This window comes from Myotis myotis, unplaced genomic scaffold, assembly GCF_014108235.1.
Source record: "Myotis myotis isolate mMyoMyo1 unplaced genomic scaffold, mMyoMyo1.p scaffold_m19_p_17, whole genome shotgun sequence".
NCBI lineage: Eukaryota > Metazoa > Chordata > Mammalia > Chiroptera > Vespertilionidae > Myotis > Myotis myotis.
In genome coordinates, this window is record NW_023416321.1 from 16,318,678 (window position 1) to 16,334,088 (window position 15,411).

At 53.0% G+C, this 15,411-nt stretch overlaps 1 protein-coding gene across 3 annotated transcripts in view; it reads left to right on the top strand.

Annotated features, from left to right (window-relative positions):
• The first annotated feature begins 1,828 nt into the window (after positions 1 to 1,828).
• RGS9 (regulator of G protein signaling 9) overlaps positions 1,829 to 15,411 on the top strand; it is a 51,666-nt gene continuing 38,083 nt past the window's right edge. The window contains exons 1-4 of one of the 3 annotated variants that reach the window (XM_036341820.1): positions 1,829 to 2,055; positions 10,400 to 10,496; positions 14,741 to 14,791; positions 15,195 to 15,301. In XM_036341820.1, the coding sequence (XP_036197713.1) occupies positions 1,999 to 2,055; positions 10,400 to 10,496; positions 14,741 to 14,791; positions 15,195 to 15,301 (312 nt within the window). In that variant the 5' untranslated portion in view covers positions 1,829 to 1,998. The remainder of the gene's footprint in view (positions 2,056 to 10,399; positions 10,497 to 14,740; positions 14,792 to 15,194; positions 15,302 to 15,411) is intronic. The other 2 variants (XM_036341819.1, XM_036341821.1) reach the window with 2 other exon arrangements.

The window sequence follows — 15,411 nt, forward strand, 5'->3', positions numbered from 1 at the left end:
TACAGTGTGTCCAGGGCAGCATGACCCCAATCCAGGTCCTGAGTCACACCCTTCTGCTGATGAGGAGGACGCGGAGGACTAGAGTGACGATGGTGATGACGATGGGGAGTCCATTTACCTGACGGAGTCACAGGAGGATTTCCTTTTAGCACTATGTCCCTCTGTCATGTTGCAAGATAATATTTGCTTTTGGGGCCGATCCTTTCCCTGAAGGGTAGTTTACATGCAATGTTATGCTCCCAGATTTTTTAAGAAGACAGTTGGATGAGTTCTGACAAACTTACCTCTGTAACCACCACTCCCATCAAGATATGCAACCTTTGTCACTTCAGACAGTTCCCTATGCCCCTGTCGATGTAATCCTGACCCAAACTCTCCACCTCCCCACCCCTATCAAAGCCAACTGATGTCTGATCCCTATCTCCATCTTCCCAACCTCACAGGATGTTGTGTCCAAGGAATTTCTGATCATGCTGATCTTGCCTCCATGCCCATTCTGTGCTGTTCTCTGTGATGTACCTGCATTTATCCCTTTTCACCTGGTTAACTCTCCATCTTCCTTTAAGACTCCTCCTCCAGGAAGTCTTCCTGATCTTCTCTTCCACTCTGGCTGGGAAAGGTGCCCTGCAACAAAGTCCAGCACTGTGTTGACTGCATCGCCATTATAAATAGATTCTGTTTATAATTTGCCTCATTCACCTGTGAGCTCCTCGAGACAGGAATTGGATCATATACTGCTGTGAATTCCTGACTCTAGCACAATGCCTGACATATAATACATTCGTTGTTTAAATGAATAGGTGAAGTAAATAAATAATTTTTTCCTCCAGGACACAGTCATTAACTTTTAACATCACACTACATGTTTGACCCTTTTGGTTACAAGAAACAAAGACTCAAAATATGTGTGAGGATTTGTAAAGAGGCACACACAGCCATGTTGCCTGAGAGAGTGTCCATAGCAGATTCTTATAGGGATGCACCTCCAAAAATATAGGTAAGAACCACTGCGCAGGGACATGGTTGACCGTGCCTTCCTGAGGCAAATCCCTCTTTGTTCTTTTCCAACTTAAACATTTTATCCGCTACAATCAATAGCCATCCAACTTGTACACACAGAAAAGGCGCTTTGTATGACAAGCCACGAAGGGTTCTGATGATGGCGTAGGAGGGTCACCCATTCATTTTCTAGCTATGGAAACACCAAGGACCAGAGCAGTGAAATAGAACTTGCTTAGACCAGTCAGCTGGCCCAGTAGCAGGGACTACAATGGACTTCTCTTTCTTCTTCACTTCCTTTCTTTTATTAACCAACATCTCGCCAATTCCACTGGTCATTTTGCACCCCCCCCCCCCCCAAACACTTTTAAACATTCCTTGAGGGCCAAGCACTGTATTACACACTTCCCCATTCGATGATATACCCAATCATTCTGCTGGATATGATCTCACTTTTTTACTTTTCAGATAAGGAAATTGAGACCTAGAGACTTTAAGGAACTTGCCCAAGGTTGCCCAGCTGGCTACGGCAGAGCTGGGAGAGGAACTGTGTTTCCCACCGCGCTTATTAGTAAGGTTGCCCTGTCTCACTTCTGCACATAACTCTGTTCCGAGTGGGAGGACCTGTCGCAGAGTTGAAAGGCCCATCTCGTGACAGACCCTCCCCCCACTCGGGTCTCACCTGAGGCTCTGCTGGGTTCCGGCAGAGCCACACACCGCCCCCCGGCGGCAGGTGAACGCAAGCGCAGCGCATGCTAATGAGCCCGCGGCGCGGCTCGCTGATTGGCTGGCGCGGATTCCAGCTGCTCCCCAGGGGCGGGAGCTCAGCGCGAGTAAAGGGGCGCTGCAGGCAGCAGCCGCCCCCGCCCCGCGCTCTCCGGCTCCCCCCACCTCCTCTTGGGCTTCAGGGTGTGTGCGAGGCACGCTGGCCTCTCACTTGCGGGCCTCTCCTCTTCTCTCCCTGTGGTGTTCTGGTTCTGAATTCATCCAGGGTCCAGGATGACAATCCGGCACCAAGGCCAGCAGTACAGGCCGAGGATGGCATTTCTCCAGAAGGTAAGCTGGTCTGCCACCTGGGCCTGGGGGGTGCGCGGGGACCCAACTCTGAGAAGTGTCCGCGGAGATGCTGGACCGGCTCAGCGCGTGTGGGCAGGAGCGGAGGGCATCCCTTGTGGTCCGTTAATGCTGCTGCTGCTATGAAAGGACTTCTTTGCAGTGTGTGTGTGTGTGTGTGTGTGTGTGTGTGTGTGTGAACACTGTCATCATTAGGTTTCCATGTAACCTGTCTGTAGTGGAGACCGGGAGCCCGGGCGATGGTCTGCTGCAGGCTCAGAACTACCTGTTACTCAGGAGAGGAGGGTGCCCTGCCCGAGGCAGTGCAGCCCAGGCTGTCACCTGCAAGGCCGTTTCCGGATCTTGTTATAAGGCACCCAGATATTAAATCAACATTTTGGGGGCTATTTTTTGGATCCCCAACTACAGTATTGTAAAGTGTGTGAGTGAGTGTGTGTGTGTGTGTGTGTGTGGGGGGGGTGACTGTGTACGCATCGATCACGCAATGATATATTTGTAGGATAAAGGACACCCCACTCCCAGCACCCCCAGACCCCCCATTGGAGCATGTGTATCTTCTTATCTCCGGTCTCTGTGCTGGCAGCAGAAGTCAGAACCTTTTCTCTTCGGCCACAGACTTTCTCAGGCCAGGTGGCCAGACACAGGCTGTTGTGTGGTTGTGGGGGAGGTAAAATGCGTCTTGCTGGGGCGATGTGTTTGGAAACAGTGGCTCATTTTGTTGTGAACTCTTCAGATAACCAGTGTCTGAAGCGATCGTCAGGGGCTGAGGCCCTAGGTCACTTGTCCACCCTTCCTTCCGTCCACAGCCGCTTTCCACGGCACCGTGTCCACCATCTGAGGCTTATCTTGTTGAGTGGAATTAGCCGAATGCTCGGTGACAAGTGGAGCCCTGAGCCCCTGGAGCTGAGTACGTGGGTGTAGTCAGTGCCCAACTGTCCTGATTTGCCTGGAACGATCAATGCTGTAACCTGGACAGTGCTGGGCGTGCTGGACCGCTGGTCACACCCCTCCGCCCACTTCTAGGAGCTTGTGCTTGTATCCAGGTAGTGGAGGTGTGAGGCTCATCCACAAAACAGGTAGAAGGTTGTCAGAAAGGACCCCGAGAGCCGATATGGCAGACACCTGTTCCTGAAAGCAGAGGAGACCACCCAAACCCCCTATCTGAAAGCCATGGTCATCCTCCAGGGTTCCCCAAGACTGCCCTCTTCCGCCCCCAGACAGGCAGGCTCGGAGGCTTGGGGAGGAATGGTCTGGAGATACTCTCCGTGTCTTCTGAATCTCAGACGTTCTTGCCATCATGGCTGCTGTCTAGCAGAGCCTCCTCTCTTTACCTTGGCCTTCTGACTGGAGTCTGGTTGCCAGCCTCTCCCCTAACCATTGCACTCTCATCTCTTCCACCCCAGCCTCCCCCTCCACCCCCCCACTCTCCACCACTTCCACCCCAGCCTCACCCTCCTCCACCCCAGCCTCCCCTTCCTCCACCCCAGCCTCACCCTCCTCCACCCCAGCCTCCCCTTCCTCCACCCCAGCCTCACCCTCCTCCACCCCAGCCTCCCCTTCCTCCACCCCAGCCTCACCCTCCTCCACCCCAGCCTCCCCTTCCTCCACCCCAGCCTCACCCTCCTCCACCCCAGCCTCCCCTTCCTTCACCCCAGCCTCACCCTCCTCCACCCCAGCCTCCCCTTCCTCCACCCCAGCCTCACCCTCCTCCACCCAGCCTCCCCTTCCTCCACCCCAGCCTCACCCTCCTCCACCTTGCTACTGAGGTCCTCACCAGGTCACATAGCTCTCGAGAGGAGGAGGAAGGATAGAATCAAGGTGTGCAGAGCAGGTCTCAAGAGCCCGTGCCAGGGGATCTCTAGCTATGAACCTGCTGAACTAGATGTCCAGCCTTCTGAAGGACCCAGGCTAAAGGCATGTGGACCTGTGTGCAACTGTCATCAACTTCTCAGAGAAACAGTCAAGGAAGGTTCATGAAGTATGTTGTATTCCCCAACGGGGGCCTTACATACACCATCTCATTTATTCCTGAACACAGTGGCATTATTAAACACGGACATGTGAAATAGCATGATGGTTTGCAGACTCACCAGGGGTTGGGATGGTCCGGCAGGAGGCTGACGGACAGGAAGGCTGGAGAGAAGGGCCCAGAACTGGGGGCTTTGAATGTTGTGCTGAGGAGTCTGATGCTCTCCGTGTTCAGGGAGAAGCTGTTTGATGTGTTAAAATCAGAGATGAATAAAATGAGTTGGTTTACAGGTTAGGAAGATGATTCTGATGAGAGGGTATGAGTTCTTCTCTACCCTGGCTGCACTTGGAGAAATATTGCTCTCAAGTTACCATCCTTAGAGTTTCTGTTCACTTAAGAGGTAATTAAGTAATTAAGTCGGGTAGAGCCCAAGCATTGGCTTTTTAAGTTGCTTTTTTAAAAAAAAGTATTTTTATTGATTTCAGAGAGGAAAGGAGAAGGAGGGAGAGGGATAGAAACATCAATGATGAGAGAGAATCATTGATTGGCTGCCTTCTACATGCCCCCTACTAGGTAGGGATCAAGCCTGAAACCTGGGAATCAAACCATGACCTCCTGGTTCATAGGTCAACCCTCAACCACTGAGCCACCCCAGCTGGGCTAATTGATTGTTTTTTTTTTGAGAGGGAGAAACATCAACTTGTTCCACTTGTTTATGCAATCATTGGTTGATTCTTGTATATGCCCTGACCGGGGATCAAACCCGCCGTCTTGGCATGTTGGCACAATGCTCTAACCAACCGAGCCACCAGCCGGGCAACATAGGTCTTTTCAATAGAGCTTCTCAAGTGATTTGAATGCACAGCTAAGGTGAACGCCCCCGGGACATTTAGGGTGTCACTGCTGGGGAGGGGGATGCTATGGGCATCTTGTGGGCACAGGCAGGATTCCTGCACAGGCAGCCAGCCCCACAGCCCAGAGTGATCTTCCCAGGTGTCGGTGGCACTTCACCTGGAGGATGCATTTCAAAGTGCAGGTGCCAGGTGGGCAGAGCCTGAGAGCCAGGATGGGGGCCAGAGAGGAGACACGTCAGACACAAAAGCAGAGTCAACAGAAGTTGGCCGTTACTGGCCGGGGTCACCTAGGACGCGCCTTGGGCTTTTGACCAGGGTGTAAAGAGCAGGTTTGGGGGAAAGCCTGTGAGCCCCGATGCGGGGATGCGCTTTCGAGGGTCTTCCGGACGTGGCGGTCAGATGGCCGGGAGGTCAGCGGGCCTCCGTGTGGTCAGACGCATTAGCAGGAGCTCCTTCCGCGTTGTTGCAAAATCACTTCCTGGTCCTGGGTCGCTGTCCCCATCTGTGTACAGAAAAGTACTGATGATTATCATCCCCCTGGGAGCCTTCCTTGGCTGAAAGGAAAATTCCAGCCCCACAGATCTTGCGCATGAGTGACAGGTCCTTAATGCGAGGCACGGGCGTGGGCGTGGAGGGTGGGATGTGGCGGCCGTCAAAGCCATCATTTCTGCTCCTTCGTGATGTGGGGGTTCCCTGTCACGCCGGCAGTCACACCATAGCACGTTGGCATCTGAGAGAAGCAACGTGGGCCCGACACCCCTCCACCCCGGCCCCCAACACGGGGTCAGGCGGGGCCCAGCTCAGCCTGGTTCTGGTTCTGTGGCATTTCCGCGTTGCCTGGGAAGGCGGCGTGGCTCCCGGGAGGCGCCGGGAGCTGAGTCTGGTTCGGAGTGGGCACTGACATTGGGGGTGGGGATGGCCATCCTCTCCCTCATTCTTAGAGGACCGCCCGCCAGACAGAAGTTGGCAACACAGAGACCAAAGCAAACCTTCGCCTGCGTGGGCTGCCGTGGCCAAGTGCCACCGGCTGGGTGGCCGGAACCAGGGGCACCTTGTGCTCACAGTGCTGGAGATCGTGGTGTTGGAGGGGTTGGCTTCGTGTGCGGCCTCTGCCCTGGGCCGCCGGCCGGCTGCTTTCTCCCGTGTCCTTGCGTGGTCTTCCCTCTGCGGGCATCTGTGCCCTAACTTCCTCTTCTGGAAAGGACACCGGTCGTAATGCAGTTGGAGCCCCACTAACGGCCTCATTTGAGCTCCGTTACCGCGTTTATTTAAAAAATATATTTTTATTGATTTCGGAGAGGAAGGGAGAGGGAGAGAGAGAGAAACGGCAATGATGAGAGAGAATCGTTGACCGGCTGCCTCCTGCACGCCCTACACTGGGACTGAGCCCGCAACTTGGGCATGTGCCCTGACCGGGAACCGAACCGTGACCTCCTGGTACATAGGTCAACACTCAACCACGGAGCCACGCCGGCCGGGTTCCGTCACCTTCTTAAAGACCCTCTGTCCAAATGGAGTCACATTCCGAGGTCCTGGGGGTGAGGATTCAACATATGCGTTTGGAGGGGGCGCGGTTCACCCCTAACAGGGTTTCTCAGAGGCGGTGCCACCGGCCGGAGTCCTATCCTTTCCTCGCTGGGTGGCTGGGGAGACCCTCCGAGGAGAATCCTGAGGAAAACTGATTGGCCTCCCAATGGGCCCGGCTCCCGCAGAACGTTTTCGGGGTCCCTGTGTGCCCCTTCCCTTCTGGGGAGGGTGATGCACCTGCCAGAGAGAAACCTGACTCCCCGCATTGTGCTGTAAAAATAGCTCTCATTATTCCTCCTCTGAAGGTTATTTTCAAGCTCTTTATAACTAGGTTTTAATTTATTATTACTTTTTTTTAATGCGAAGAGAAGGGATCAGATTCCCTGACTTTCTCTCTCAGGGAAACTCAGGTTTCCAACTCATAGGGCGGGTTTCTACTTCTTCTCCAATATCGGGGTCCCCTGTTCCCTCGAAATGCTGCTGTTTCATCTAAAACCCATTTTAAAATAAGTGTGGGATCTCACCTGGCAGGCCCTCATGCTACAAAGTCAGGCACATCTCAAAGTGGCATTTGACCCCACAGCTCATGGTTAGTTGAGAACTTGGAAGGAGTGACTCCTGCAACCTGTGGCTCCTGGGTCCCCTGGCCATGTCCAGGGGGAGTGAGGCCACCTCCCAGCCCCCCACACCTTCCTGGGGCACCTCTTAGCTCCCCTCCCTGCTGTGGCCGCTCTGCTGGCCCAGTGGCCTGAGATACTGCCAGGCCTAGACATGGCCGACCAAGGACCGAGGCTCCGATGGAGCGGAAATGAAGTTTCCATCCCAGAACAAGCCTGTGAGCCAGGAAAGTGTCCTCCAGAGGAAGCCAGCCCTCAGTCAGTCTTGCATGAGGAGCCCCAGGCACCCCCTGGGCCCCGGCCAGTCTTGCTCGCTGGCTGAGCCTCTGGCACTGTGCCCAGGGCGACCTTGACCATGCCCTTGATCCTGGTTGTTTCTCGAGATGCTGGTTTAGCAACAGATTGAAAGTGGACGCTCAGCCCTCAGCAGTGACTCAGGACCCACGCCCTTCCCTCCTTGGGGAGGTGGGAGCCTTCCAGCTGCAGGAGTGGCTGGCCGAGGGGCAGGGGGCAGGTCTAATCTGTCCAAATCGGGGTTCCTCAGCACGATTCCCCCCTCCAGTGCAGCCGGGTTCATCTCTCTCTAATGCAGCGGTTCTCAACCTGCGGGTCGCGACCCCTTTGGCGGTCGAACAACCCTTTCACAGGGGTCGCCTAAGACCATCCTGCATATCAGATATTTACATGACGATTCATAACAGTAGCAGCATTACAGTTATGAAGTAGCAGCGAAAATAATTTTATGGTTGGGTCACAACATGAGGAACTGTATTTGAAGGGCCAGAAGGTTGAGAACCACTGCTCTAATGCTATATCTTTTTTTAATCCTCACCTGAGGATATTTTTTCCCATTGATTTTTAGAGAGAATAGAAGGAAGGGAGGAAGGGGAGAGAGAGAGAGAAACATTGACCTGAGAGAGACACATGGTTGGGTTGCTTCCCGCGTGCACCTGGACTAGGTCCGAGGTACCTTGACAGGGAATTGAATTCCCAAGTGGCCGATGCTCTAACCACTGAGCAGCCAGGCAGGGCGCTCATGCTGTTTTTTAACATTTATTTTATTGTGGTGGAACCCTTCATACGGGAACTTTCAGTGTACGAACAGTATTGTTACCTTTACGATACTGTAGAGCAGATCCCTACAATCATCCACGTTGCTTAACTGAAACTTTATGCCCTTTTCCTAGCCCCTCTCTAATCCCCTCCCTCCATGCTTTTATTTTGCGTGTTAGACACTTCACATAAGAGGAAGCATGCAGGCTTTCTGTGACTGGCTTATGTCACTCAGCAAAATGTCCCCCAGGTTCGTCCGGGTTGTCGCATGTGGCAGAATTCCTGTTTTTTTAAAAGGCTGAGAAGTATTCCATGGTATGCATGTGCCACGTTTCCTGTATCTGCCCATCCATCAGGGGACACAGGTTGTTTTCGCATCTTGGCCGCATGAGTTATGCTGCAGTGAACACGGGAGTGCTCATAGCTCTGCGAGATCCCGAGGTCAGTTCTTCCTGATAAATACCCAGAGGCGGGGTTGCTGGGTGGTATGGCAATTCCGGGTAATTTCTGGAGGAACCGCCATACTGTTTTCATTTTGCATTCGCATCAACAGTGGACTGCACAGGTTCCCAGTTCAATGTCCTCACTTTCCTGTGTGGAGAAGCCGGGGGCCTTGTTACTCCCCCATCCCCTCCGCCTCTTGGAGCACAACCCTCCCTCCCTGTCTAGGGAAACCCTACTCTCTCCATGCACACTGCTTTTTCATCATCTCAGCCTCCTCTTCTTCCTGGTTCTCATTCCAGTCAGTATCCTCCTTATTTTTTTGATGCAAAATTCAGCCTGCCTTTTCCGTGTAACACATGCTGACTTTGTGCATGGCTCGATGCTAAGTGCTTTACGTGATCAATCTCATTTAATCTTCACGTCATTCCTCTGATGGCGAGGCACTTGCAATCTCTGTTTGACAGAGCAGTGAGTCTCAGTGAGATGTAGCAATTTATCCAGCGTATACTTTGGAGCAGGGGTTTGAGCAGAGCGTTTTAGTCACCCAGGTCCCTAGTGTTTATCTTAAATTTCCATTTTCCTACAGATGTCTTCCCAGCTCTCCGAGGATGGGGACTGTCTCTTTCACTTTGTTGTATCCTCCACAGTGCTGGGCATGCAGTACATGCTCAATAAACATGTGCTTAATCAATAAATATGTTTAATTGGTGAGTAGAGCTAGGCCTTTACTCCCAGGCATCTGAACACAGCCCTGCATGCAAAGTTTCAAAGATGCATGAATTGTACAAATGCTACAAAGATTCCATCAACAACCACCAACATATGTCTCCTTATAAAGCATCTATCTTTATGTGTATATGACTTTGTCCTTATTTATCTTTATGCAGTATAACATATCATGCCTTATAAAGCATTTTCACACAATTAATTAGATTCTAAGAGATTACAAAACCATACTTTGTAGTGCAGGGCTGTGTTCAGATGCCTGGAGAGTGTATTTTATGAAAAGCAGGAGAATAAGGGTGATGCCACCAGGTTGGTTAAATCGAGGGGAAGAGGTAGGCCACTGAGCTCTTTTAGTGCGGGGAGCGGACAGGTTGGTGTTCAGGTGCGACCCTCCACAAGGACAGGTCCAGCTGAGCACAGCTGCCCCGACTTCGGAGAGGGAATCTTGGCCATTGGCTCTGGGTGACATGGCCCTGGCAGGGTTTGGAGCACAGGGGTGACATGTTCTAAAATGATGAAAGGACTCACTGTGACGGCTCAGTTGCGAATAGACCGAGGGGTGGACGTGTCACGGTGAAGCCCCATCACGTCCTGCCCCGACTACAGAGACAGCTTTGACGACATCGCCCGCTTTTCTCCACGGGGGCAGCCTTCTTCAGGCTCCAGTGTCCTCCCTCTGCCGTAGACCACGTTTCCAAAACGCAGGCCAGGTCATGCCACCCCTCTGAACAAAATCCGCACGCTGGGCGTGGCATTCGAGGTCCCTGCACCGGGCCTCCACCTGTCCCTCCGGCCTCGCCTCCCCTTGCTTTCTGTCCCTCTCACACCCTCCCGTGCCTGTGCTCATCCTCCCCCTTTCTGTCCAGGAAAAGCCTTTGTTGTCAAGTCCCGTCTTCTCCTGAAAGTCTCTGCAGCATCTCCACGTCAGGCCGAGTCTCCCGGGCACGCCCACAGCGCGGGCACGGCGCCTGGAGCACGCTGCCCCTCTAGTTCTGGTGGCCTTACTCAGGGCCACCCACGTGGTTCGCTCCGTGGGCCCATCTTTGTGTCCCCTGACCCCTCCGTGCCGTGCAAAAAGCCCGACTCAGCCTCTGACACGGTTCCCCTTAGCCACACTCTTCGCTTCTGCCTTGCAGATTGAAGCGCTAGTGAAGGACATGCAGAGCCCGGAGACGGGGGTCCGAATGCAGAACCAGAAGATCCTGGTCACCAGCATCCCTCACGCCATGACAGGTAACCCGTCCTGTGACGTAGTCTTGTCCTGGAACAGACCACACAGGGGGTGCTGGCGAACTACAGCCTGTGGTCACATTTGGCCCGCGGCCTATATTTGTAAATAAAGTTTTATTGGAACACGGCCACATCCCCACTTATGTATTGTCGTTGGCTGCTTTTATACGACCATGTAAATAGCTGTGCAGAGAGACAGTATCACGGCCCACAAAACCGAAAATATTTACCCTCCAGCCCAGTGGTTCTCAACCTGTGGGTCGCGACCCCTTTGGCGGTCGAACGACCCTTTCACAAGGGTCGCCTAAGACCATCCTGCATATCAGATATTTACATGACGATTCATAACAGTAGCAACATTACAGTTATGAAGTAGCAACAAAAATAATTTTATGGTTGGGTCACAACATGAGGAACCGTATTTAAAGGGCCAGAAGGTTGAGAACCACTGCGCCCTTTCCAGAATACGTTCGCTGACTGCTGGGCCCCAGGCCCCTTCTGCAGAAGGGGTGGGAAAGGAAGGAGAAAAGGACTCAAAAGGTCACTTTGTGAAGCCATTCCACCAGGGGGTCATTTAAAAAAAAACCACGTTTACTGTGACTGTTTGTTTGCCTTGTTTGCTCTAATGAAATCAGGTAGCAGAAAATAACTATTTGGCAGTAAAAAAACTGGCCTTTGTTCTACCCTCCCCTACCTTCTAATTTGTATTCAGACCCTTCTTAACTACCCTGTGGGGATGGCGCCCCTGTGTCTTTTCTCTGGGTGTGGGATAAAGGGGTGCAGAGCATCCTTTGAGGATATGGACAGAAAGAGCTGAACCCCAAAGTAAGAATGCATTTTGATACATGTGTGGCATATGCTTTATGCTTTGGGTTGCAGTGGAGGGCATGTTTCCTACGGAGGCATATTGGCTGCAGAAGCAGCTTCTCGCAGCACCAGCTGGGGCCTCGCCCTGTGCTGAGCTCCCCATGAGCCCTCACTCGCCCCCCGAGCCCCACCCACGACCTGACTATTAATTTCTCATCAAGTGCCCTCGCCTTTGCAGAGGCAAGCTGGCTACCAGCCTCCTGATTCCCTGTCTGACGGCCTGGAAGACGGGCTCCCCCCACCAGCCATGTGCCACTCAGGGATCCCTGAGTGCCAGCAACAGAAGACCCACCCTGGCTAGTTGGAGCAAACGAGGCATTGATTGGAATGTGACAGGGCAGCTCACCTAAGACAGGGAAACGGATGAGCCAGACTCGGGAAAGGCTAGGAACCCAGGCAGCCTGGGCACCCAAACAGCAGGGATCAAAGGGCAGACTTTCCAGGGTGCCTCTGGCCTCCCGCAGCAGTTAAGATGCAGCCGTGGCAGTTCTCCCACCCTGGTTGTCACTGGTTTTGGCCTGAATTCTCCACTAGATTCGGAAGCCCTCAAGGGGCAGAATCTCCTCTTGCTCATCTGGGTAACCCCAGTGCCTAGCAGAGCTGTGGGGCAGGGGAGAGATCTAATACAAGTCCATTGAATGAGTGAACCAGCCCTGGTCTAGCACTTGACATTGAGTCAGGCTCCGCGGGATTGAATCCGCTGGGTGCCTTTTCTAGCGATGTAGCCGAACCTCAATGTTCTCATTTTAGAAGCAGGCGTGGCAATTCCTGTCTAAGAGAATGAGTGCAGGAATTACTAGTAAAGGAGATAGTACCGTGCCTGTGGCCAGCACACAGCGGACGCTGGAGGAGTGGCAATCGCTCACAATTTCCCACACTGTGTCAGTTGATATACACTGTACACTTAGGGAAAGATGCAATCATCCCCATGTCGCAGAGGGGGCCCTGGAGACGCAAAGAGGTCCAGCAACTTGTCCCCATGTCACTCGACTCCTACCTTGGCCGAGCTTGGACTTGAGCCCAGTGATGTGACTCCAGTGTCCACACTCTTATTCCTCTCAGTGTGCACTCACTGCTCCCCTCCCTCGCACACGGGGTGCACCTGGTTCCCGGCTGAGGTGCCCCCCTGCCATGCTTCCCCTTGCTCCTCCTGCTGGTGAACTCCAGCGGCTGTTGGAACAGGACACAGGGAAGGCCTTGTCTTGCAGCTGCAGATCAGCACTAATAACAGCTAATTGAGTAATTGGCATCCATCTCCTCGGATGGCAGGTGACCCAGGACTTCTGGGGATGAAGATGGCTGATGTAGAAGCCCTCACAGACCACGTGGTACAGATGCCAGTGGCCTGTAATCTCATTTGATTTATTTCAGGAAGCAGTCAAGTGGATGAGACAACCCTTGGCTCCTTGGTGGAGAGCACTAATCTGTCTGCTGTCTATTTGGGTCTTTCTCGCTCTGCATAAACTGTGTAGCATTCAATGAGACTTGGGGTGGAAAGTCTAAAACAGCCAGTCCTCCCCTTGCCCTAGCCCAGTGATGGCGAACCTATGACACGCGTGTCAGAGGTGACACGCGAACTCATTTTTTTGGTTGATTTTTCTTTGTTAAGTGGCATTTAAATATATCAAATAAACATCAAAAATATAAGTCTTTGTTTTACTATGGTTGCAAATATCAAAAAATTTCTATATGTGACACGGCACCAGAGTTAAGTTAGGGTTTTTCAAAACACTGACACGCCGAGCTCAAAAGGTTCGCCATCACTGCCCTAGCCAGTTTGGCTCAGTGGATAGAGCATTAGCCTGCGGACTGAAGGGTCCTGGGTTCGATTCTAGTCGAGGGCATATGCCTGGGTTGCAGGCTCGATCTCCAGTAGGGGGTGTGCAGGAGGCACCTGCTCAATGATTCTGATCATTGATTTTCTATCTCTCTCCCTCTCTCCCTCTCCTTTCCTCTCTGAAATCACTAAAAATATAAAATAAAAACAGCCAGCCCTCGAATTTTAAATGAAGTTTGCTTTTGCCCAGCCAACCAGGGACGAATAAAGCTAAGAGTAACGGAGGAGAATCCAGTGAAAGCAATAATGGTGGGCACGTGGGCACCGACAGAGGTAAAGGCTGGCTATTGTGCCCCAGGGTGTGGATGGGGAGGGAAGAGTTACAGGTGGCCCAGCCTCAGCCATGCTGTGGGCAGGTAATTAAGCCCAGAGAGTGTGGGAGGGGAGCATAGGGCCCTTCCTGGAGGCGCCAAAGGAAGTGCCCCTTCGCCATCTCCAAGGAGGGAAGTCTCCTTTGCAACAGTCCAGCCACAAGGACACAGGCAGCGGGGTCTCCGACCCTGATGCTCCTTCGTGGCCTATTTTGCGGGCCGGCTGCCATGCAGGCCGGGGACCAGCGTGGCCTTTATAAAGCGGCTGGGGTTGCTGGAAAGGGAGGTCTATGGCGTTTGCAAGATGGTGTCTGCATTGGGGTGTTCGGTACCAGGACCGCTTGTCTTTCTTCTGCGATGGTGCTGCCCTCCTCCTACAAGGAGCATGAGCTGTGCATGGGGCAAGAGTCCAGGTTGAGTAGGAGGCACACAGCTTCCCTGAGGTCCTGCAGCAGTTCTGGACTTGTTGGTGGAGCTTGGCTTGCTTCGGCCCTTAGATACATCTGCATCCTGGGGGGCTGGGTGGGAGGGGTGCATGTTCTCCCCCGACCCTGTCTCTCTCTGCCTCCCCTAGTTTTTTCACACCAGCCTCCACTCTGCACGGTTCCCAGGACTCAGGGCAAGAGTAACAATGGAGCCCACATTCTACTGTCCAAAGTAGTAACTCACCCTACAAAGAGTTACTAAAATCTGTCCCATCCTCCTGCTTTGATAAAAGTACCTTCACGAGGGTTCGAAGTCTCTGGCTCTCTCAAATTTTCCCCCTGAAACTGGGAGGCATAGGAGAACCAGCCCCCTAGCTCAGCCCACCCCTATTTTTCTTCCCATCCCTGGCTCTGATTTAGCCCATGTGTCCAGGCTCCACCTAGAGCGCCATGGACAGCTTGCCTTGGGTCTGATTATTTTCAGTGTTAAGACTTGTCTGTTTACTTTCTACTTGAGTCTGTGCACAAATCATTGTGAGGTAAGAAAAGAGGGACCACAAGAGAGGTAAAGACGGAGAGTGTGTAGGGGAGGGTAAGCGGGAAACCAGGCCAGAGCCAGATCATGGATGGCCCTGAATTACGGGCTGCAGGGTCTGGACTGCACACAGTGGGGGTGGGTGGGTGGGTGGAGGAAGGGAGTCCCTGAAAGTTTTGAGCAGAAGAGGGATGTGATCACAGCTGAGCAGGGAGGAGGCCAGCGGGCGTGTGAGGAGGCTCTGATGACGGCCTGACATTTCTGTTTTGCAGGAAGTGATGTTCTGCAGTGGCTTGTCCAGCGGCTCTGGATCTCCAGTCTGGGTGAGAGCTCGTCTGGTCCTGGGTGACCGAGGCTTGCTGTGCGTGGAGCCCGCGAGAACCTTTGCAGGCAGAGACTGCGTGGAGGCTTAGCCCGGGGCTCTGAGAAATCGACATTTTAATTGAACAGACAAGGCCTTCATGTGTAAAACAACCAGGATCCAATTGGGGGACAGAATTGTTTCATACAAAATATTGGCTGGGGGATCCTCCTATTAACGCGTTTCCCAGCTGATACTCACCCACGGCCAAGTCCAGGAACTGCTGTCCTCCCTCCTTTATTGATGTGTTGGTAGCACGGAGGCATCATTTTTGGAGTTTGGGGTGCTGTGTGTGGGGGCTGGGTAGTGAGCTTCTGCCTTTGGCCCCTGCTCTTAACTTCCATGCTTCCGCTGCTTCTCCCCAGAGGCGCAGAACTTGGGCAACTTCATCGTCAAGTACGGCTACATTTACCCCCTGCAGGACCCCAAGAATCTCATTCTCAAGCCCGATGGCAGCCTCTACCGATTCCAGGTGAGTCTTGGCCCGACCGTGGCTATTAATATGGGGTTAATCTTATCTGAAGAGACAGCTGCTTGGCTTCACATCCTCACAGATCAGGACTTCGGAAATAAGTGGAGGGG